General features: G+C 42.1%; 1 protein-coding gene across 4 annotated transcripts in view; it reads left to right on the forward strand.

Annotated features, from left to right (window-relative positions):
- SEMA3D (semaphorin 3D) overlaps positions 1–24,775 on the forward strand; it is a 283,704-nt gene that overhangs the window by 111,888 nt on the left and 147,041 nt on the right. For all 4 annotated transcript variants that reach the window (XM_017344335.4, XM_002713842.6, XM_008261803.5 and 1 more), the window contains exons 6-9: positions 6,947–7,066; positions 12,139–12,232; positions 14,878–15,006; positions 24,220–24,362. In XM_017344335.4, the coding sequence (XP_017199824.1) occupies positions 6,947–7,066; positions 12,139–12,232; positions 14,878–15,006; positions 24,220–24,362 (486 nt within the window). The remainder of the gene's footprint in view (positions 1–6,946; positions 7,067–12,138; positions 12,233–14,877; positions 15,007–24,219; positions 24,363–24,775) is intronic.

A 24,775-nucleotide genomic window follows, 5' to 3' on the forward strand; every position in this document is an offset into this window, starting at 1 on the left:
ACGTACCCAGGCCTCATTATTGCAAAGGATGCTATGCATGGAAACCCTTACGTATAAATATTGTGAATGTTTGTGAGTATTGAGTAGACTTTTAGTAGGTAAGGATATAATGTTTTAAAGATTTATTCATTCATTTGAAAGGCAGAGTTAGGGAGAGAGGGAGAAACAGAGAGGGAGAGAGAGAGATTGAGAGGGAGAGAGAGAGATTGAGAGGGAGAGAGAGAGATTGAGAGAGAGGTGTCTTCTGTCTGCTGGCTCACTCCCAAATGACTGCAATGGCCAGACCTAGGCTAGGCCAAAGCCAGGAACCAGGAACTTCATCTGGGTCTCCCACATGGGTGCAGGGCCCAAGCACCTGGGACATCCCCTGGCTGCTTTCCCAGGTCCATTAGCAGAGAGCTGGATTGGAAATGGAGCAGCCAGGACTCTAACTGGTGGCTATGAAGGGTTGCTGACAGTGCAGGCGGCAGCTTAATTCACTGTGCCCCATAAAAATTTTAAAAATATTTATTTATTTGAAAGAATTAGAGAGAAGGACACACACACACATAAAGGGCAGGGGAGATATCTTCCATCTGATGTTTCACTCCCCAGATGGCTAGTCTGGGGCAGGGCCAAGCTGAAGCCAGGAGCCTGGAATTCCATCCTGGTCTCCTATGTGGGTAGTAGGGGCCCAAATGCTTGGGCCTTCTTCTGCTGCTTTCCCAGGTGCGTTAGCAAGGAGTTGTATTGCAAGTGGAGCAACCAGGACTCCAACCTTGTTCATATGGGATATTGTAGGCAAGGGCTCAACCTATTGTGCAACAACACTGGCCCCAAAGACATACAGTTTTTTATACACATATTGCAAATTTACCTTCCAGATGATAGTTTACATCTCTCATGCAATAACTGGCCCTGTGTGGTCATAGCTTCGCTACTGTTACATACAGCGTATGACAAATGTCTGACAAAAGTGCCTAACAATTAATAAAGTACATATATTTAATCTTCGCTAAAAAAAATATTTCTGGTTTTGCTTGAGATTGCATTATCACAAATACTAAATATTTTTCATAGTTGTAAAATTAGGATTTTAGAGGCTATTGCTGTGGCATAGTGGGTAAAGCCACTGCCTGCAGTGTTGGCATCCCATGTGGGTGCTGGTTTGAGTCTTGGCTGCTCCACTTCCAATCCAGCTCTCTGCTGTGGCCAGGGAAAGCAGTAGAAGATATCCCAAGTCCTTGGTCCCCTGTACTTGTGTGGGAGACCTGGAAGAAGCTACAAGCTCCTGGCTTCTTGATGGGCAAAGCTCTGGCTGTTGCAGCCATTTGTGGAATGAACCAGTGGATGGAAGATCTCTCTCTCTCCCTCTCTCCCTCTCTCTTATTCCCTCTCTCCCTCTCCCCCTCTCTCCCTCTCTCCCTCTCTCTCTGTCTCTGCCTCTGCCTTTCCAATAAATAAATAAATCTTTAAAAAAATTAGGATTTTTAAAATGGGATACTCCTACAATGTGTTTTTATATTAAAATGCATTTTCCTTAATTATATGTTTATAAAGCAAATATATGTATACATATACATGCATGTGGTAAATGATAAAAAAATCTGCAAAACACAGAAAAAATTGATGACCAGATTTCTAATTTATGTATGTCTTCTTATATTTAACTTAAATAAATTCAAATTAAGTCAGTTATCCAAATTATATATATAAAATATATCAGAAAGAATTGAGATCTTTCAACTCTGGAGAATTCTAAGAACTTCCATTTTGCTGATATCTTTCTAAGCATCTGGGGGAAACCAAGTGTGGATGCGTGGACTGAGATGTGTGCGTCTCTTCCACATATGGATTCAACTTGATACTTGTTGATTGTTTACTTGTGTGTGTGTGTGTGTGAGATAAAATGTTTCGTGTCTAGGATTACTGGGGAGAATTGAGAAGCTGGTGCTTGCCTTTGGCTCCTTCTCTCCTCCACCCCCGTTTTCTTCCTTTTCTAGTGGGGCACGGAGGAGTGAGTGGAAAGGGATGTAGATGAAGGAACAGGGCAGGAGGGAGAAGACACTGCTCTGGCACTTGAGTGGCACTGGCTGGATGGTTTGTTCTGGGCAGCAGTCAGCAGTAACTGACCCTCAGCCAGGTCTCAGGGAAAGCAGAAAACGCTGCTTCTCAGGGCTGGCTTTCTTCACGCCTCACCACATAACGTTCCTGAATAGCCGTGGAGGTCACTAAGTGACTTACAGCCAGTTAATTATTGCTCCGACTCTGAAACTTGGCACAAAACAGAAAACAACAAGCGATCTTTGAGAAGCAAATGAAGTTATGGATTACAGGGGAAGGCCTTGTAACGTTGTCCGCCCTGGGCAGGAGAGGTCTTATCTTCTATGGCATCCCCTCCACCTCTCTTAGGCTCAGGCAACCATCTCTTTCCATCGCCTCTGAGCTTCCTGGAGAACGCTCTCTCTCTCTCAGCTTCCCAGCGGAAAACAGGGGGCAGAACTGACTCTGGAAACAGTAATATAATTCAAGATTCACCCTTGCTTTGTTCTGTTTAGCAGCAGCCCATTTGCAGAGAAAAGAGGCACTTCATAAATTAGCCCCAGGTAGAGTGTCCCTGGGTTGGGCAGTTGTCCTGGGCTGCTTCCAGGGCCAGCTGTGTCTCACTGAAACACTGCTACAAAAGCTGGAGGTTGTGAAATGTTTGGGGGTTGAATCAGAGCTGTTTCTCGTAATCACAAAAATAGTATCTCTGATGAATATAAAATTCCTCTTTTAAACACTGCTGTGTCTCACAGTGCCGGGTCTGCTTGATTCCATAATTTACAGTCTGCAAAGGGAGTTCTTTTATTTCTTGATAATAAATGTTTCCATATTTTTGCAAAATTACCCTCTAAAGTCTATGACTATTTGGGAAAAAGACTCAGCTTTTGAAACCATGGTGAAGTAGTTGTCGGTGAGTTACTGCCGCCCCCCTCTCCCTGTCCAGCTTTGCAGTCACCCTCCCTTGTGCACTGTCCCTTCCATCCATCTCACCCTGGTGTGAATCTCTTCAAAGAAAGGAAAGTCCCTTTTGTGAGTTTGAGTAAGCACAGTAATGGCTGGGTAATATTAAAACCTCCCCTAGCCGTGAGGCCATAATACGATTTGTCTCATGTACATTTTTATACTTTTAGCCTCCATTGGTGATTTAAAACCATTATTTTTCCTCTCTGCATTAGGTCTCCATTCAGGATTCCCTAACATGCTAGAGAATGAGGAGCTAGTTGCCTGTGGTGCCAATTGTGCAAACTGGAGATAAGTTCTCTATTTCGACAGTGTGGCAGAGTGGAAGACAACATCAGCTCGTTTTTTTTAAACGAATTGATCTGCAAGAATATGGTCTTAATAATATGAGAGTATAAGGCAGGCGGGCAGGCAGGTAGAGGATGGTGTTGTGGTGCCATAGGTTAAGCAGCTGCTTCTGGTACTGGCATCAGTATCAGAGTGCTGGTCCCAGTCCTAGCTACTCTGCTTCTGATCCAGCTTCCTGCTAATGTGCCTTGGAGGGCAGCAGATGATGGCCCAGATACTTGGATCCTTGCAACCCATGTGGAAGAAGATCAGGGTGGAATTCCTGGTCCAGGCTTCGGCCTGGCCCAGACCTGGCTACTGTGGCTGTTTGGGGAGTGAACCAGAAGATGGAAGATTCTCTCTCTCTCTCTCTCTCTCTCTTCCTCTCCTCTCCCTCACTCCCTTTCTCCTGCCCTCCCTCCTTCAACCCCATGCTCTTGTGTCTCTCCATCTCTTCTCTTTTCCTCTATCTTTAAAAAATAATTTTAACAGATGAAAACATGCACTAAGCATATAATACTATTCAAAATATAAAAATTCGTGTGCACAGAGCTTTGCATACCCCAGACAAAGTGTCCTTTTGCAGCACACCATCGATCCTAAGCCTAGCACGCAGGGCCCAGTTCCTGCTGCTGAGGGGCATCTGCTCCCTGGTAAGGAAACAGCCTTGACCTGTGCGCTAACCGAGGGAGCAATACTGGCCTTTCCTATCATCTTATGCAACTACTTTGTTTCCAGGCAATCAGAGATTGGGAGACTCCTTGAGTTCAGTGCAACATTCTTTTGTGGTAGAATATGTAGATTTTATTAACTGGGATCTATAAATTCCTGAGACACAAAATTCAGGGCCCTCTGGCTGAAGGAAGAACTGGGAGCTAGGAATGCATAGCACAGATTTGCAGACATAGCTGTGGCTTCAAAGTCAGAACAGCCACAAGGATATTGCAAATGTATTTTGCACAGAATCGAGTCTCGGTAAGGAACGAAGAATTATTGTATGTTATACGATTTTGTTTAATGGGTGTTAACAGCTACAGCAGCCCTATCAGTTAAGTCATAGTCTGCCTTTAAAAAAAAGTTACTGAATTCTAAGAACTGCCCTACCATTTGGTTATTGTCTTCTTTCTTTTCTTGTTTAATATATTCCTCCCAACAACTCTCGTGGCCATTATGTCAACGCCTGGCTGGTGCAAGAGCCGTGGCCAGTCAGGCAGGGAGAAACGATCTTTTCTATGAAACCTAGTGGTTGCATAGGTTTCCCGCTTCCTTAGGAAATGCCTGCTAGCTCCTTGGTAGTCAATCCAGAATCAAAACGTGCTCCACCCGTGTGCTCTCAGAGGTCTCTGCTCCGAGGACTCATGCAGCTGTGGTTAAGAAGTCATTTCCCACTAGGCTAATCCTCCGCCTAGCGGCGCCGGCACACCGGGTTCTAGTCCCGGTCGGGGCGCCGGATTCTGTCCCGGTTGCCCCTCTTCCAGGCCAGCCCTCTGCTGTGGCCAGGGAGTGCAGTGGAGGATGGCCCAGGTGCTTGGGCCCTGCACCCCATGGGAGACCAGGAAAAGCACCTGGCTCCTGGCTCCTGCCATCGGATCAGCGTGGTGCGCCGGCCGCAGCGCGCCGGCCGCGGCGGCCATTGGAGGGTGAACCAACGGCAAAGGAAGACCTTTCTCTCTGTCTCTCTCTCTCACTGTCCACTCTGCCTGTCAAAAAAAAAAAAAAAAAAAAAAAAAAAAGAAGTCATTTCCAGGCCGGCGCCGCGGCTCACTAGGCTAATCCTCCGCCTAGCGGCGCCGGCACACCGGGTTCTAGTCCCAGTCGGGGCGCCGGATTCTGTCCCGGTTGCCCCTCTTCCAGGCCAACTCTCTGCTGTGGCCAGGGAGTGCAGTGGAGGATGGCCCAAGTGCTTGGGCTCTGCACCCCATGGGAGACCAGGAAAAGCACCTGGCTCCTGCCATTGGATCAGCGCGGTGCGCTGGCCACAGCGCGCCGGCCGCGGCGGCCATTGGAGGGTGAACCAACGGCAAAAGGAAGCCCTTTCTCTCTGTCTCTCTCTCTCACTGTCCACTCTGCCTTTCAAAAAATAAAAAAAAAATAAAAAAAAAAAAGAAGTCATTTCCAAGAATGATGTCAAGATAGAGAATCACTGACAGGAGGTAAATTGAAAATAATACCTAATAACAAGAATGGATACTCTGAAAAAATAACCACTATTTACTCACTAAAGGGGATAGAAATAAACCAAATTCTAGAGATAATGAGGATGTGAAGAAACATTTTGAGGTAAAAGTATATAAAAAACAACAAGAAATATGAAAGTCTGTTAAATTTTTTTTTAATTTGGTATTAAAAATATGTCTGTGGTGGGGCCGACGCCGTGGTGCAGTAGGTTGATTCTCCACCTGCAGCGCCAGAATCCCATATGGGTGCCAGTTCTAGTCCCAGCTGCTCCTCTTCCAACCCAGCTCTCTGCTATGGCCTGGGAAAGCAGTGGAAGATGACCCAAGTCCTTGGGCCCCTGCACCCATGTGGGAAACCGGGAAGAAGCACTTGGCTCCTGGCTTTGGATCAGCGCAGCTGCGGCCGTGGCGGCTATCTGAGGAGTGAACCAACGGAAGGAAGACCTTTCTCTCTCTCTCTCTCTCTCTCTCTCTCTCTCTCTTTCTGTAACTCTACCTGTCAAATAAATAAATAAAATCTTTTTAAAAAATGTCTGTGGTAAAACCTGAAATCAGCAGGAAATAGTGTGATTTCTAAAGGCTCTGTGACACTTGACAATAAATGTAAATAAGTGGTAATGCAATCTGGGTACTAGAAATGGGATGTGTATATAGGACTACACTAGGAATGCACATCTGTTCTCTGCGTTTTGGTTGGTGCAGCTTTCACAGATGATGTGCAAACAGTCAGAGCTGTGAGGATAGATGACGAGGTAGCATCAGAGCATGGTGAATTCTGTTCTCTCTGTTCTTATTGAATGGAAGTATGAATGTCTCACTTACATTCCATGTATTTCCACTCTCTATTGAATGCCACTGTGTGGATCTGCATTCTAACACTGAATGCTTCAAAATTTCTGTAACTTCCAAAAACTTAAAAAGTTCCTTTTTAAAAAAATTGTTTATTTTATTTGAAAGGAAGAATTACAGAGATGCAGAGGCGCGGGTGGGGGGGCGGCATCCATCCACTGGTTCATTCCCAAATGTCCACAATGGCTGGAGCTCTTCGGATCTGAAGCCAAGAGCCTGGAGCTTCTTCTGGATCTCCCACATGGGTGCAGGGACCCCGGGACTTGGACCATCTCCTATTGCCTTCCCAAGAAATAGCAGGAAGCTGGATTGAAAGTGGAGTAGCTGGGACTCAAACTGGTGCCCATATGGGATGCCAGCACTGCAGGTGGTGGCTTTACCCACTACACCACAGTGCCAGCCCCCAAAATTTATTGTTTTAAGGCAGTTTCTACATTTGTCTTCCCTTCTAAGTTGGCTGTTAATCATTTCTCATAAATCCTTCTCACATATGCTGTGATTTTTGATGATTTATGATGATTTATGTACTTGAGAAACAGCTACTATGAATGAAAATCTTCCAAAACCCTGAGTTGCATACTAATGCTTTTAATTTTTATCCCCAACAGACGGAATGTGCAAATTTCATACGAGTGCTTCAGCCCTATAACAAAACTCACATTTATGTGTGTGGAACTGGAGCTTTTCATCCAATATGTGGATATATTGATCTTGGAGCCTACAAGGAGGTAATATAATCAAGCGTACAATTTGTTGTAATAATAGTGCACCACCAATGCCTAGGGCATGAAAGAAGCTGATTTGAATATATAGATTGAAGCGTGTGGTTTGTGATCTGTACAAGAACTCGGCTCATGTTCCAACCATTTATGGATTATCATCTTCTTTTTACAAGAGAACAATGGTTTAAATCCGTGAGGAGGACAGCATCACTCAGGTTCCATGTCTGATGGCCTTAGCAGGAGGGTTGTTTTTTGAGTCCTTCCACTGTTTCTAAGGGAACAAGATTTATTTCCCCCAGAGATTCTGTTTTGGTTGGTTGCCACCAGGAGTCGCTGTGTGGTTCCTTGCTTGTACACATTTCTTGCCCACGTGGAATCCAGTTTCATCCTAAGCATGAACACCTACCATGTGAAGAAGAGCTGTGTGCTTTGCCTTCGGAGACCCCACTGCTAGCCAGCAAATGGCCTCGTGCCACAATCTTGCAGGCTTGTTTCTCTGCAGCGGTCCTGTTCCCCACAGCTTCCACAGGCTCCAGGATGGTAGAAAGCATCGTGCTTTTCACCATATACTTTTTCTACCTAATACATTTTTCTTGTTAAAAGTTGTTTTTAATGAGAAGATCAAAATTAATTGTGTAACATGTTACAAGCTTTCTATGGCTTCCATACAAGTCTATTTTTTCTTGGGTTTCCTTTGTAATTAGATATATGTAATATGTTGTTCTGGGTAAGAATCTATTTCCCATGGCAATGAAATTGCATATTATGAATAATTTCATTTTCCCATCCTGCTAAGTGGATCTGTTTTGCATGTTGACAGTAGTGGACAAAGAGTAAAGAAAATTTTATGGATGTTCTTAAATGTGTGTAGATACCCATTGGCATACTGAGCTCATTGTTTCCTTTGTACCAAATTGACAGAGTGGAAATAAAGGCTGTGGTAATTAGGAGTAATGTGTTCCAGATATCAATGGGCATTTTCATAAATGAGAAACATGCAAATTTTGGAGATTTAATTAATAACTGATACTTTTGAGGGCTCTCTTTGTGTTGTAGCCTGTGTCCTTGCCTTACATGATTTTTTTCTTGGGAATCTCACAGCACTCTTAATGAAGTTAGTGCCATTATATTTCCCAATATCGGTTAGCAAATATTGAGTCTCAGCAGAAAAAAATCACATCTCTTAGATCACCCGACTAATAATGGAATAATGGTCTAGAAATGAACTGGACCAAAGCAGTGTGCATAGAGAAGCATGCTTAACTGAGCTTTAGAATGCACGCTGCAAAATGTTTCTTTGTGTGCACTGGTCATCCTCATGTTTATGTATATACTTTTGTGAAAAACCATACATATTTGAAGGATAATTGGCTGTGTGTCTGAAAGTAAATTGTGGGCTTATGGAACAGGTTTCTTTACATTTGATTTAACTGACTCATGCAGAGATCAAACCCAGAGCTGTGGCGGATAGATTTTCCTCTCTACCCAACTTGTCTAACCAGCCCAGACTCAACTGTTTGAAAATAAAGCAACCTTGGTAGTTAAATTTCTGAACCACTAGGAGTCTTGGCAACTTGAATCCATCATTCTTTGTTGCTGGTGTAATGTTCTCCTGCCTTGCTTTGATGAAGGGTAATATATAACAGTAGCTCATAACAGAGGGTGTAATTATATGAGATAGCCCCACAGCTTGGGTGTGTTTTGATGCCTGAGGCTAAAGGCCAAACTCACAGCCTGCTGAGGGAAGCAAATAGTGTTCTGGAGCCCCTTAAACGTCTCAAGTGCTGAAAGGGAATTTAGAGGGAGCTAATTACTTAGCTTGGGACTGTCAAGAAGGCCAAGGCAGCCAAGTTTACAAGTTATGTGAATAAGAGAATTATGGGTGAACAAGGCTACTGAGCCTTGTGAGTTGTCAGCTGGGCAGGAGCATGGTAATTGTGTAGAAGCCCTGCTTTTGAAGACTGTTAACTTAAAAAAATGAATAATTAGTCTCAAGAAATCATTGTGCTTCTAGAAGGAGTTTAGAAGGTTCTTCTGTTTTCAGATACATCTGTTGGCTTTTAAAGTGGCTGGAAGAGGGAACAGCCATTCTGAAAGGGGAGAGGGAACAGCAGCGTAAAAAAGGGGTGCAGGATGGTGCACCTGGGACTGCTATGCGGCGGGACAGGGGCCATAGGAGGAAAGAGCACAAAGCTGAGGTGCATCCTAGCTTGCAGTGAGTTCAAGCATGATATTGTCTATTTTATTTTATTTTTTTAGGTGAGAGTAGTAATAGTTTACAGCAGTAGTTTGTTGGGAGGATGGTGAGTTAGCTTCATACGTTCTGCATTTGAGGCATGTTCAGCTGGCCACGCCAAATGAGCTGTTGGATCCGGAACTCGGAAGAAAAGCTGAGGCTGTTGTCAACAACTCCTAAGAGCAGTGTGAGCAGGAACAGCCGGAGTTCAGAGCATGCTGCCGTCCTTCACCAGCTCCGTGCACGTATGCACACTGCAGAAGCTTTCTACGCTTCTGTTTACCCAGGAGAATGATGAGGACAAAATAGCAGCTCCTTCACAGTTGCTCTGAGACAGAACACAACTGCATGTGCGTGGGCACAGCGCTTGCTTCTTTCCAGGGACTAAACAGGCACCCATTTCTGGGCTGCAGGGACACAGAGAGGTGAAGAGACAGAGTTTTAAAATATAAAATATTACTTTACTAAGTAATTATATTCCTAAGTACTAGGTGTACCTGGTAGGTGTTTAATCTCCTGATTAGAGGTCAGTTCCCCACTACAGAAGATCTTCTGTCTAAGTGGGGATGATATTAACCATAGCATTGCCTAGTAGTGATGATTACATATTTTCTTGCTATCATTCTTACGTGCTTTTTTCTTTACTTCTCTCTAACAATATTTCTATATGTACAACCCAGGTGCTTTTTGAATAATTAATCAGTCTTAACACTTCACAGTGAAAAATCTTCTAAAACTGAAGTTTAAAACCTAGAGTGTCCTGTGAGTCCGTCAGTTTATCTCAGTAAGTGCATTAAAGCACCTGCTGTTTTTCACTCCATTTTCCTGTGGGTGTCCTTGGCTGGCTAAGGGAAACTTGCTTTCTGCTGCCTCCCATCTCCAGGAAATCGTGAGGGGAAATCTTGTCCTCAGCTTCCACAAATATCAATTTAATGAAGTGTTGTGCTTGAAAGCAGAAGTCTGTACACTTGTAAAAGGCTCACCTAGTCTGTTGGGTACACGGTGACATTCTGTCAGGTTGTTTTGTGTTTTTTTTTTGTTTTGGTTTTAGCTTTTATTATACGATTTTTGAGACACAAGGACTTAGTTTACTTTCCTTTTAATGATTGATGGAGAATATGCCCTTAATGGTATTTAAATGTACTTACAGGTCACTGCCTACAGGTGGCTTTTCCTGGCACATCTCTGGCTCACCCTCAGTTGGAAACCGGTCCCTAAATGTGTTCTCACTGGACTTTCTTCATATCTGTGCTTCCTTATCCCTTTTCACGTGCTGGCACGGCCAGACTGAACACACTTGAACTCAGTCGTGTTACTTGGCCACGATGATTCCGTGCATTGATTTCAATAGGTTTTAAAGTCCACTAATTGTAAATTCTGAAACTTGATTTGCTCAGAGCATAAACTTTGGAGACAGTCCTGAGTTCAAGCTCATGTTTTACCTCTTACTAACTCTGTGACACCAAAGTGTGTAACACCTTATGTCCTCAATATTACACCTGGAAAACTTGAATTATTAGAGTGGCTACATCATTAGGCTTGTGGTAAGAATTGTATAGACAAGATTCAGGAAGTTCCTGATCCTTGGTTACTTACTGTTAGTTACCTTTATTGTTGGTATTAAATTATGTTTACATGAAATTGTGGAATAGCAAATGTTGATCAGACTATTTAAATTGCTTTGATTTTTTTAAAATTAGGCAATGGTCCTGTTCCAAAGAAAAGAAAAGATATTTCAATTAGCAACATAACACAATAAATAACCCAATGTCCTCTTAGCCTTTGTTTCATTATTTGCTTTCTAATTTGGCCGTACTGAATGTTTCTTTATCAGTACTTGTGTGCTCTGATATAACTGTAGATCCTCCATCTGAAGAGAGTGTCTCAGATGCTAGGCTTGTCCAGTGCACGCACAGCGTGAGTCATCAGCCTCTTTGCTGGATGGTATAGTGTTGTCATTGTTATGAAACATTCAAGCTCATGGGGCCATATTCATTATGCATTCGTATTTTTCTTGGATAGTTAAACTTAAGATGTTATTTTTTTCTTGAATATTAGAAGCCTGCCAATGTCATTCTGTCTGTGGCCACTATTATAAAAATAGATATTTCAGCCAAAATAACTATGTGGCTTTAATGTGTACAGTGTTTTCATAATAGTGAAAATACTACAGCAGGTTTTTTTTTCTCCATATGTGTTAACAGCTCTGAAAATGAGCCGCTTGCCCAAGAGCACTGTACATCACTAAAATTTAGAAATATCATAAGGTTTGAGTGAATTGATGTATTTGCAGATGATTAGGTGTATAGATCAAAATCATTATTCTAAAAACTGTCATGATTAAAAGAATTTCATTTGTAAAAAGGAAGTTAATCTTATTGGGCTCAAGAAACTAGTTACTAAGCTTAAACTGTATGTGTGCTTGGTGATGATTTTGATACTGATAGTGGTCTAGGGTAAATGAATGGATGAATATATTGCTATTTTCTTGAAGAATTCAGTCAGTATTATCATTGCCACTTTGGGCAACAGGAGAATAGCACGTGTGTGTTGAGTCTTGCCAGATACAAGATTTCCAAAGGGTAAAGCACAACATGCTGTGTGAAGTGTCTTCAAGAACTCCATGGGAACTGTGTCTTATGAGAAAACTGTGGACATCCTTTCTGCACAAAATGAGCGTATCTTTGACTTCCATGTTTTCCCATGAACTTTCTGAAGTACCCTAGTATGTGCAGCTCATTTTTATTGAACTAGTGGGTGAGGATTTAGTTCTTATCTCCTGTGTCCTTTTGGATGGTGATGTTTTTAAACGTCTTGCTGGTGTGAATTCTTCTCATTGCAGGAAGTTCTGTTCAAGCTGGACGCACACGGCGTGGAGTCCGGCAGACTGAAGTGTCCTTTTGATCCACAGCAGCCGTTTGCTTCGGTCATGACAGGTGAGCCAACGGCAGCCCGTCCTCACTGTGAGCAACGTGCCTGAGCAGGTGTCTGCAGACTAATCTGCGTGCGCTTGCTGAGTTGAAGATAATTCTGGATTAATCTTCCACCAGCCATTTTGTTCTAGTATTTTAGTGCCAAAACTTTATACCAAGCACCCTTAGCAAGAAAGGGAGGCCGCAGCCATCCTTAGTGCCAGTCATGTTACTTTTCCCATGAACTTCCCTGAACGTTCTTTTTAATGCAAATGGCGTGCAGTTGCTACTATAATTTTACATATGGATTTCTGGGATTTTCTTATACTAAGATGCATCCCTTTGGTTCGGTATGGATACTAAATTGAGCAATTCCCTAAGTGGGTAAATACATAAAGCAAACCAATAAAGCTGTAGGTAACAGATATTGTAGCATCTGTTTCTCCAATTTCACCAAACCTGGTTACATTCATGGAAATACTGTGAGGTATTTGCTAGTATGTTTAGTGTTCTTTCATGCTGGATGCAACTTAGACTCTCTTTTTGAGGCGTCTGTCTTGTTCGAACCTGATTTTATTCATGGAAATGTGAATTTTTTTCAAGCACATTAGTCTTCTCTCACTTTGTATGCAATCTGAACTCTCTTATGAGACGTCTCTCCTGTTCAAAGAAGCCGGGCCCACGTGTTCTGAAGTCTGTTCTGAGGGATGTCAGCAGGACCTCTGAGTTTCAGCCATTATAAGGGCTCCTTTTGTCTGGGTTTGGTTCATGACTTTAGTCTCTTTTTATTCGACTTGTCTGTCAAATGTTTGAATACGTGATAAGAGTGAAGCACCATGACATTTTAATTTTCGCTTAGTAAGAACCAGTGATCCTGCTTTGAAGTGACAGCCTGTGTGTTTTTGTGTGTTGTGAAAATTATATGACTAATGTTCAGGCATTATTCTCAGAAAATGAAATAAAGGGTTTGTGATTCTCATCTCTCAAGTGGAGCTGACACACCCTTAAAAATCATTATGTTGTAGGCATTGGTGAGCCTTCTTAGAAATTCCTAAGTAATTTAATATATAAAGAAGACAGTTCTTAAAGCCAGGATATTCAGATCCATTTTAAGTTGAAACCACTTTATTCCAAAATATTTATTTTAAAAATGCAAAAATATTCAAATATCTATAACTTTGTTTCAAACTGATACTTTGCTTTCTTGGATCTTATCCAAGTTTCTAGTATGACTTTGTTATTGTGATTTTGTTGTATTAGTTTTTCCTTTTGTTTCACAATGCAGTATTGCTACTTACCTGATGTATTTTAGGGGGAAAACATTTGGGAGGATAGGAACAGTACCACATCTATATCCACTTTCTGAAGCTGGTTTTCTCTGCTTTGTGTGTGTGTGTGTTTTCCTTTAGAAGAGGGGATCTTGTCATTATTTACACTGAATTGCCCCAAATAGTTTAGTGAAAGGCTTATTTAGGCTGATAGAATCAAAGGATTTAGATAGTCTCTTTAAAAGTGTATATACATGGTAGAAATTTAAAGATTATGTTTTTGAGCAAGATTGAATTAACTGACAAAACAATGCCTTTTCTTGCCTATTTAGGCATTTAAAAGTCTACATTCTCTCTGGAGATTACCCAGGTTTTACTTTGTTCTTTTAAGTGCGACCTAAAGTAGTTGACTGTTCAGATCTCTTGAAATTGCGGAGGCGTAGCTGTCGGAGGGTCACTGTGCTACACTGCAGGACCAGCCTCCTGGCCCCCGCCCGGTGCCCTGAACACCGCCAGGGAACACTGCCCCTGCCCTCCCCTCCTCTTCTCCCTGCCCTCATCTCTCCACCTTGCCCCTTCTCTCGTCCCCCACCCCCAAGTCTCTCCATCTTCCTCCTCCTTCCTGCCATCATTTCCAGCTCCTCTTCCTCTCCCTCTCCCCCCCTCTTCCGTCTTCTCTCCTTTGTTTTACTCCTCTTTTTTCTCTCTCTCTTCCTCCTCTGTCTCTTTCTATCTCTCTGTCACTGTCTTGTCTATCTCTGATAAAACCAGGACATACTCTTGACGCAAGTTAACAGGACAAAGCAGTTTGGTACACAGTGGTGGCACCATCTTTCTCTTTTCAAGAATCCTTGTTTATCAGAACTCTTAGACACGGTTAGCTACAAGGAATGCAACACGTGTGATTACCAAGAATGCCTTCAGTGCCAGCAGGTTTCTTTCAGCAGAGGTTACGTGAGGGAAAGTAGTCCTTGTGGTTGTATTGGTCAAGGAAATACTCTACTAACTACTCCATCTTTTCCTTATTGTAGTTTAGTTTTTACGTGTGTGTGTGTGTGTGTGTGTGTGTGTTGCTACAAACACCCAGTTGTATTTCTTTCAATTTTGGTGGGGAGAAGGGAAAGAGGAAGGGTTTATCCAGAAGAGAAGCTAATGTTGGTGTAGTTATTAATTCAGAAGAATGTAGTCCTTTTTATATTTAAGTATCTAGCATTAGCTTACCAACATTAATTGAGTTGTATTTTTCTTTAATTAAGCTAAATTTCCAAAATCTCATAGTGCACTTCATGAAACACCATGTTCCAGATATACACATTTTGTTGTCATGCTGTAGAATCTATGCATCTTTGGTCTATCTACTGCTGTATTATTAGAAGTCCTATGTATTTTTCTCTCTCCCAGATGAATACCTCTACTCTGGAACAGCCTCTGATTTCCTTGGCAAGGACACGGCATTCACACGGTCTCTTGGGCCGACTCACGACCACCATTACATCAGAACCGACATTTCAGAGCACTACTGGCTAAGTGGTTAGTGATCTTTTTTCCCCACTTTCAATCATTTTGCCTTTGTTTTTGGGTCGATAAGCTCATTATTATTCATTCAAATTGTGTTGGATGGTTAACTTGGCTCAGTATTACACATACATTTGAATTAATCCCATGCTAAGTTAAACAAATCTCCAGAATCATTTGTGTGTGTAGTAACTGCTGATATTTCTTGAATATGCACTATGTCCATAAGCTTGACAAGACTCTATACTCTAACGGATATTTCTAGTGTTCACAGTGACATATAAGGTACGTTGTTTTATGCTTTCAGAGAAGAGCAACTGAAAGTAGATAGACATCAAGGAATTCATTCAGGGTCTTGGAGCTAGTGGTTGCAGAGCTAGAGTTCAAGCAGACAATCTTAGTCTCACATTCTGTGTTTTAATGACTCAGCCATATACTCTCTATTACCCCATTCCAGAGGGATCGATTGTAATGCTAATTTCTTTGCTCTGTAATGCTAATTTCTATTGCTTAAAGATGATTTTTGTTTGGGTTAAGTCAAAACTCTCTCCGTCATGAACATATTTGTATTTATAAAGTTTTACATTGTTACTATTTTATGTAAGGCTCATATAATATTTTGGAACTTTCTAAAAAAGAAAAACGAATATAATATATTAAATAAAAATGTAAAATAATAATTAAAGGAGAAACACAAGCCCCACTGCCTTGCAACAAGTTATATTTTATTATGATTTTTATTGTTCCTAATTATCATATGTTATCCTATTGTGTGGCAGAATAACATAACATTTATTTAAGCAGGCAGACGGCATTTCTGTTCCCACCATAAATATTAGGGTTTGTGGAGGAGGCCAAGGTGAAGATTTCCTAGGGCTATCTAAGCATTTAAGCAGCGACAACGTAAACAAAAGGGAAAGCACTTTTGAAACATTTCTTTAGTCAAAGCCTCCACATCTACTTGTTTGTGTAACAATGTGATTTTTATTGAACAGAGTATCCTATATAGGGAAAATACTGACCATCAAAAAATATGTGATTACTCATAAACTTTCTTAATAGACATGCACGATAAGACCATCTTTTTGTGCACTGCAAGGTTTTGGTGGAATTAGGTTTGAGAATAATTCTATAGATTTCACCTATAGAAAAGTTTAAATATTTGTGTAGGTAATAAGCTATTCTTAAATAAGTTATAAGTGCTCTCTGTCTTGGAATGGTAAATATTATATTTTCTTTTAATAGATTATTCTATTTTTTTCTTGAGAGGTCTATTGATTTGTTAAAACATTTAAAAATATGTATTCAACTGTTTTGTGCCTGTAATGCTACTCTTAGTGCTGTGAGAAGGGAATTGGGAAGTAGGAATCCTTTGAGTTGGTTTAGCATTCATTCCCTTAATGAACAAACTTGGAGACCTTCTTGCAAATTGAGTGCTGTTCTACCCGCGGAGCCTGCACGGACAAACACAGGGGAGGGCGTGAGGGGATGCTGACCTCATGGATGATGAATGCTTTGCTCAGCCCAGAACATAAGGACAGACGGGGTGATGTACATGACTGTAAATACGATCCTGAAGCCAACAGAGAGCCACCAGTGGTCCACCTTTCATCCAGGGGACCAGACCATTGTTGCCCTAAATTAATGCCATAGCATGAAGAGAAGACTGAAGAGGATGAGGACAGAAAGAGAAGAGGCCATTGCTTGAAAAAAAGAGGAGAAAGGAACAGAAACAAACACAGTGGCAGGGGGTTGGTGTGAGAGCTCAGTGTCTATGGAACTTAATTGTCTGCTTAAATTCTCACTATCACTTGTATGTGACCTTGTCCAAACCCTTCTGTGCATTCATATTCTTTGTCTATACACGTGGCATCTACTGTCCATTCTGCATGCCTACAGAATTAGATTAGAACATATAGGGAAGTCTGTGTGAAGGCAGTTTTAAACGCTGAGTCAGTGTCAGTTCATCATCGTCATCATCATCACTCTTGAGGGTGGAAGTGCGAGGTAGGAATAAAACCTCTGACATCTCTTCAGCATTTTGGCTGTCAGCCCCTTTCTTTCTCTTCCTCTATGCTTCCTAATTCCGTGAGCTTATTCATCCTAATACTTGGAGTTCAGCTGTTTCCCATGTGTCAGTGTTTCCTAAAGCTGAAATTCCAAACTTCTTCTGTAAACAAGGGGATTTAAAAATATTTGTTTAAACATATTACATTTGGATTCATTGTTTGTGTGAGAATAAAGGTATCTGAGCCTGAGCTTATTGCTTGTGCCACTAACTTGCTTTGAGACTTTTCGAGTACTTTAACGTCCCTTCATTTAATTGGATCTAAGATTCTAGAATCCTATGAGCATAGCTGTTTTAAATACTTGCTTTCCTCCTGAATCTGTCCTCCTGTGTGCCGACTTCCTGACATTCATCTGTCCCGGTTTGTTGACTTCACCCACCAGGTACCTGGGAGTTGTCATCGATTCCTTCCTTCTCTTCACCTCCTCTATCTGATTTACCAGTGAAGGCCTCTCCTTCCTTCTACGGGCCTTATTCTTTCCATGGTTGCCATCGCCTCACTGCTGGCTTATTGGCCCTATTTACTACCAGCCGGTCTCCCCATCCCCACCTCTTCCCCTTCATATTTATTTTATGTAGCACCATGCTGGAAATTCTCTGCGGAACTCTTTCATTTACTGCATAATCCTGTGAGAGTTACTATTTGTGTTTCACATAAGGGAATACGTTAGAAGTCAGATAGTGGTCCACAGCTAAACAGGAAGTAGAGTGAGATTGAAACTCAGAATGTCTACCCTCGCTGCATTCTTTTCACAGCACAGGACAGTCCCTTAACCCAAATTATAACCTTTTGACCACATCCCATGTTCCTGAAGCCTGATTACAAACAGGACCCAGGTCTTCATGCCATGTTTGGCAACAGCAGACCAAGGATATGTGTCTGGTGGTAAGCACTAGTAGAGAAAGAGAAAGTGGGGTTCGGCAAGCAATGGGGGAGACCTTGCCAGTCTGGCAGAGCTCGGATAAGTGAATGTAGCAAGTCAGACACTTGCTAAGGGGCCAACGGGCCATTTAGAGGGGACAGGACCAAACTGGACCAAACTGGACAGTCCTTCAGTCCATGGAAGCCAAGACTGGGCAACAGGAGAAATTAAAGAAACTCTGTGACATCCCTGTAACAAGAGGGTTGGCCAAGGGAGCGTTCCTTTATGAGAAATGACTGGCTTCCAGACACCTTTGTGGAAGCTGATGGGGCCCTCTGGCTGGAGTCGGGGATGTGGGAGAGAGTGCAGGTGAACTCTGCCAATTGTTGGGAACGGCAGTGTCTTATTTAGCCTCGTATTTTATACACTGACATGGGGCATGAAGAAAGGACATTTCCAGGTCTCCTAGCTCTCAAGCCCATCCTTCCATCACTGCACTGAGGGCTTGAGGAGAGCAACCTGTCCATCCTTTGGAGTCTGGAAGAATGATGGCCTTTGGGTGGTAGTTATGGGACAAAGGCCATTTCTGTCTTAACATTGGACCACTGCAGGGTGGTCAGTGACACAGCCTACTGGCTCAGAAGCTGCAGTGCCAGTACTAGTAGACACTAGCCACATATCACGTTCTAAATTTCAATTAATTAAGTAAATTAAAATTTTGTTCCTCAGTCACACTAGGCATATTTCAAGTACTCAATAGCTACCAGGGCCAGGGGCAACAATATTCAATGGCACACATGTGAGACTTGAGAATTTCTGTTGGGCAGGGCTTGCTAAGTATACTTGTATGTTAATTATGCATAATAACCTGCCATCATATATTGCAACATATTTGTGAAATTTCTTTACTATTAATATAGACTGTGTTGTGAAACTCTGCTGAGTTTCATAAGTTTGCTCTCAGGTTGAAAGAACTGACAGATAATAAACATTCAAATAATGGAGTCATTATCAATATTTTTTTGTTTCTCCTACATCTTACACCAGTATATTATATATTTCTGATGAGATAGTTTGAAAGTTTTTGTTGTTATATTTTGCTTCTTGTACTTTCATTGTCAGTTTAAGTGCCTACTTTCTACATGTCTGTGATGAAATAGACTCTTATAAATGCAGTATTATGTTTAGATTAAGTGAAATACAAAGATTAAATTAAATTTGTATTTGACTGTTTAACTGCTAAGATGCAAATTTCAAAGACTTTATGTACATATATAAATAAAACTTACTAATTTGGAAGGTAGAGAGAGAGCAGGGGAGGGAGGAGAGGAGGGAGAGAAGTAGGGAAGGAGAGTGAGACACTGATTCACTCCCCAAATGACCACAACAGTCAGGGCTGGGCCAGACAGAAACTGGGAGCTGGCGGCTCCATGCAGGTCTCAGGGCATGTGTCATCAGGTGTGCAGGTATGGAACCAGGGCACCCTGATGTGGGACCTAGGAACTTATCCAATTGCTACATCAAGTGCCTGCCCAGAATTTTAACATGATGCTACGTGGATATGTGTATGTCTTATTAGTTTTCCATCTGCCTGGCTTTAACCAGCATGAAATCAGCTGAACTCTTCACTTAACGGTGCAAGTCTCCTCTAGAACTGTCTGATTCAGTTCCAAGAGTTCTAGAAATATGAATCGTTTTTCCTTTCTTCAGATACTTAGCCATCTATTAAATTACCTTACCAGGATACAATGTTACAAAGGTGTACCACAATGGGCAGCTCTGGATGAAGACTTAGATGGTTCCACTCTTTATTACCTTAATCTTAGAGCAGATCAGGAAGTAGGAAGAGAGAGACAAGTTCTGGTGGTTACTTAAATGCAGTTGAGTTTTGTTTGCATTCTAGGATAAAACTAGGAAATATGACTGCTTAGAAAATGAAAACAAAATGATGCCTCAGCTGCATATGTTTTGTTTTCTTTGCTGGAGTGCCTGGGAACTTTTGCGTCAGGTTTTCAGTTTTAACATATGGAGGCCGTTTTCATTTGTAATTTCTCCTTGGGTGCCCTGTTGTCTGTAAATTCTCTCTCTACATGAAAGGGGAAAAAATAAAGTAACAGGAAAATGATATCAAAAGAAACGATACAGTGATGTCAGGAACTTGCTTTCTGTTAGATCACGGGGTACATGTGCTCATCTGGGTGAAAGGCACTCATGGGGAGAAGTGAACGTGGTGCATACGTCTTGGGTCTATGTCATGTTCAGCTGACAGTGCCTCTTACTGAAGTTTATTTGTGAAACTGCACAATTTTAGATTGTGTCCCCATTAGACAATGTGTTTCAAATGCCAAAAAGGATAAATGTACAGTAATAAAGCCCAGGTGCTTCTTGGTCTGATTTAAAGCTATTTAATTCAACAATTATGCACTAATTAAATGATACCTATTTTTACCCAACTTTGGCATCAAGACAGGAAAGAGTTTCTGTCATAAAATACTGACATCAGGATTCTCAGACAGGACCTAAATTGAATCTGCAAGAAAGAAACTTTCCATTCTTGAAACTTGTATTTATTTTTAACTTGTAAGTATGCTTATTATTTAAATCACAGAACAGAGAACTATTGGATATTCTTTTTATGTAATCAGATTTCTCAGATAATAAGTATTTGGCTTAAACAGCTCTAGCTTGTCCCTCCAAAACAGTTTCTTACAATACTTACGAAAGAGCCAGCATTTAAGAGGGGGTTCAATAAAATCAGGAGTGATTGACTAAACACAATACCACTTTTGTTTCATGTTATACACTAGTTGAAAGTGGAAAAAAAATAGCATTTGGAACTCTACAGTATTTCCCACGTTGATGCCATAAGGAAATTTCCAAACGTGCCCTGCTGTGACACTCCACCTTTTGTCTGTTCGCGCGACCAGGCAGCACCTGGGGCACGGGGTTCCTCGCCACAGCTGCAGGCCTGCGCAGACTGCAACATGGCAGTGAGCTGTCACGCTTATTTGCATCCGTTTAGAGCTCGTGCCTTCTGCTCTCTGTTAACGTTGTGTTTCCACCGGTGAACCCTGCAAACACGTGAAAGCCATGCCGTCCGCTCGTGTGGCCCCTTTCCCCTGCTGAGTGTCTGGGGAAGCTTCTCAGGCCACGCCCTCCCGCACAGGTGCTCCTCTTCCCTGTGATGCCTCTCCACTTCCTGTCCCTGACTTTGCATCTTGTCTCTGGAGAACAGTTGTATAAATTTTCTATCACTAATTTTTTTTTAAGATTTCATTTATTTATTTGAGAGGTAGAGTTACAGACAGTGAAAGGGAGAGACAGAGAGAAAGGGCTTCCATCCACTGGTTCACTCCCCAAATGGCCTAGCTGAAGCCAGGAGCCAGGAGCTTTTTCCAGGTCTCCCACGCAGGTGCAGGGGCCCAAGCCCTTGGGCCATCTTATGCTTTCCCAGGCCACAGCAGAAAACTGGATGGGAAGTGGAGTAGCTGAGACTCGAACCATCGTTCATATGGGATGCCAGCACCATAGGCAGCAGTTTTATCTGCTACACCTCATATTATTAATTTTTAATTACAAATTCAACTCAATCATGATGCAGGTCTCACAGGATACTGATGTTACAAGGGTCACCAAGCCGCACGTGTACCTCCAATAAACGCTATTCAGAGAGCAGCATTGTGACACAGCAGGTGAAGCTTCTACCTGTGACACTGCTTCCCATACGGGTGCCAGTTCTAGTCCCGGCTGCTCCACTTCCGATCCAGCTCTCTGCTGTGGCCTGGGAAAGCAGTAGAAGATGGTCCAAGCCCTTGGGCCCCTGCACCCCGTGTGGGAGACCCAGAAGTAGCTCCTGGCTCCTGGCTTCAGATTGGCCTCTTTCTCTCTCTGACTCCCTGTCTCTTTTTCTCTCTCTCTACCTCTGCCTCTCTGTAACTCTGCCTTTCAAACAAATAAATAAATCTTAGAAAAAAATAAATAAAAAGAATAATTGAATTCATATTTCTTCATTTTAATGAATTTGATGAAATTCTTATCCCACAGTTATGGGAAAATCTCTTTCCACAAAGAGTTATTTTTTTTAATAAAACAAAAAAAAAGGAAATCAGAAGTGCTAAGTGGTGATTCAAAAAGGATTTTTACTTTGCTCAGGAATGAAAGCCAACTGTTTGTGATTTAACAACAGCAGGAACGAAGGACTTGACAAAGCACAGGGGAAAAATTGTGAGGAATTGTTAAGATTAATTAGAAAAGAAAATTAAGAGAACCCTATGTGGTTTTCTAAAATTTAATTTTTATGTAATATTCTAGGGCCATTGGGGAAAATGAAATAGTGTGGAGGGTAAGGGTCTATTGAAGTCTTTTTTTTTTTTTAATTATTTGAGAAGCAGAGAGAAAGAGACTGAGACAGAGACAGAGCCCCAGTAGGCAGATTCACACCCTGAAATTCCTGCAGTGTGTGCGACTGGGACGTGATGAAGGCAGGCAATGAGAACTCGGTCTGGGTCTCCCTTGTGAGGAGTAGGAATCCCACTGCCTACTGCTGCCTCCCAGGCTGTGCAGCAGCAGAAGGCTGGAGTCAGGAGCCACACCAGATACTGAACACAAACGCTCAGATGTGACTGGGGTGCGAGCCAGCATTTTAACCACTAGGCTAAACTCCTGCTCCTGTTCAGCACTGTGTAAGCAAGGCGTTAGTAACTCAAATTGATTTGTCGTTGATGCCATACAAGAGTATGTTGTATTTCAAATACTTTTCCACTTTACATAATTTATAGCCATCTTTCCATATATGTATATGTAGACCCACTGACTTTTTTATATCTGCATGTTACTCATATGAGTACATGGATATGCTCAGTCCCATCAGCTTCTTTTTTGTGGTCATAAGAATGATGGCGATGATCATCTCCATTACCCTCCTAATAATAAATCACATTTACTGAATGCTCGTTGCGCGTCAAGCACTGTCAGATGCTAAGTGCTTTATCTATATTAACGCACTTGGTCATCGCATCCGTTACCATACCAGCGGGTGACATGGGTAATCTCACATTACGTCTGAGAAAATTGAGATATAGAGAAGATAAATGAGTTGCCAGTGCTCACTTCTCCAGTAAGTGGCAGAGACGAGACAGAACCTGGAAAGTGTCTTCAGAGCTGATGTTGGAATTGACCCAAGCACCTTAGTTGTTTCTGTCGTTTTTTCTCTTGGCAATTGCTCAGAATGCAGCAGAGAGCATTATGGTATGTCAGCATTTGAGAAAGGGGTATAGTTCTTCCTAAACTATAAGCCACTGTGGTGAAACAGGTGTTTGGCCGACTGGTAAGGCTGTCATGGCCCGCATTGGAGTGCTGGCATTGATATCCGGCTCCACTCCTGACTCCAGCTTCCTGCTAATGTGAACCCTGAGAAACAGCAAGTGATGGCTCAAATAACTGGGTCCTGGCCAGCCACATAGGAGACCTGGATTGAGTTCAGTTTCCCAGCTTTGGCCTGTCCCAGCTCAAAACACTGAACTTTTGGGGAGTGAACCAACAGATGGGACCTCTCTCTCTCCCTATGTCTTCCTCCCTCCCTCCCTCCCTCCGTCTCTCTCTTTCTGCCTCTCATATAAAACTTTAAAAAGTGTTTTTAAAGACATCGTGCAGGGCTGGCACTGTGGCACAGTAGGCTAAGCCTCTGCCTGCTGTGCCGGCATCCCATAAGGGCGCCTGTTTGTGTCCCAGCTGCTCCTCTTCTGATCCAGCTCTCTACTATGACCTGGGAAACAGTAGAAGATGGCCCAAGTCCTTGGGCCCCTGCACCCATGTGGGAGACCCGGAGGAAGCTCCTGGCTCCTGGCTTCGGATCCACTCAGCTTCTGTTGTTGCAGCCATTTGGAGAGTAAATCAGTGGATGGAAGACCTTTCTCTCTGTCTCTCCCTCTCAAATAAATAAATAAATCCTAAACAAAAGACATTGTGCATTAAAATGGACTCCATCAGGCAGAAGGAGCCTATGAAATCACAGATTGAAAAGATTTACAAGTCATCAGTGAGGCCATAGCAACTTTGTCAGGCAGCCACCAGTCCTGCTCTCATCTGCTCTCTGGGGCGCCTGGAGAGCTTCTTCAGAACCTCTTTTGTGGACTCTCGTAGAAAAAAACTCATGCACAACTCCCAGTTCCCACATTCAGTTCATGGTTCCTTTTCTGTGTCCTGCTGCTGGTGTGTGTTCAAAAGACACCTGTACTGTTATGGCTGGATCATGTCAGTATGTGAATTTATAGTTTCTTGTTTTTTGTTTTCAAACAGGAGCCAAATTTATTGGAACATTCCCCATACCAGACACCTACAATCCAGATGATGATAAAATATATTTCTTCTTTCGTGAATCATCTCAAGAAAGTGCTACTTCTGATAAGACCATCCTTTCTCGCGTTGGAAGAGTTTGTAAGGTAAAATTCAATTATGTAATTTACTGAAGGCATACAAAAGAGTTCTTGGGAAAATGGAATTAAAAGATGCTTAGTTTACTGCAAAAAAAAAAAAACAATAAAAACACTTGCATAGTTTTTTCAGGAAGTACATTTTCTGTGAACTTTTGGAAGACCCATGGTAAATGACAGATGAACCAAAAAACTCTGACAAGTGTTCATTATGTGCCTTTAAACTTTCATTTGATCTAATATAAGCTTAATACAATAACAATGCTACTGGAATCCTGCTTTTAACAGCAGCACATTATTTTTGACATGGATTTATCTCCACTGAAATAACCTTTCGTAAGTAGACAGACACCTTCAGCCTAAAGCCAGTTATTAAGGGAAGAGCTGTTATGCTAATAAATACACTCAGCTGGAAGCTCTCT

Source organism: Oryctolagus cuniculus, chromosome 16, assembly GCF_051225735.1.
Source record: "Oryctolagus cuniculus isolate XC-2025 breed Fujian yellow rabbit chromosome 16, ASM5122573v1, whole genome shotgun sequence".
NCBI lineage: Eukaryota > Metazoa > Chordata > Mammalia > Lagomorpha > Leporidae > Oryctolagus > Oryctolagus cuniculus.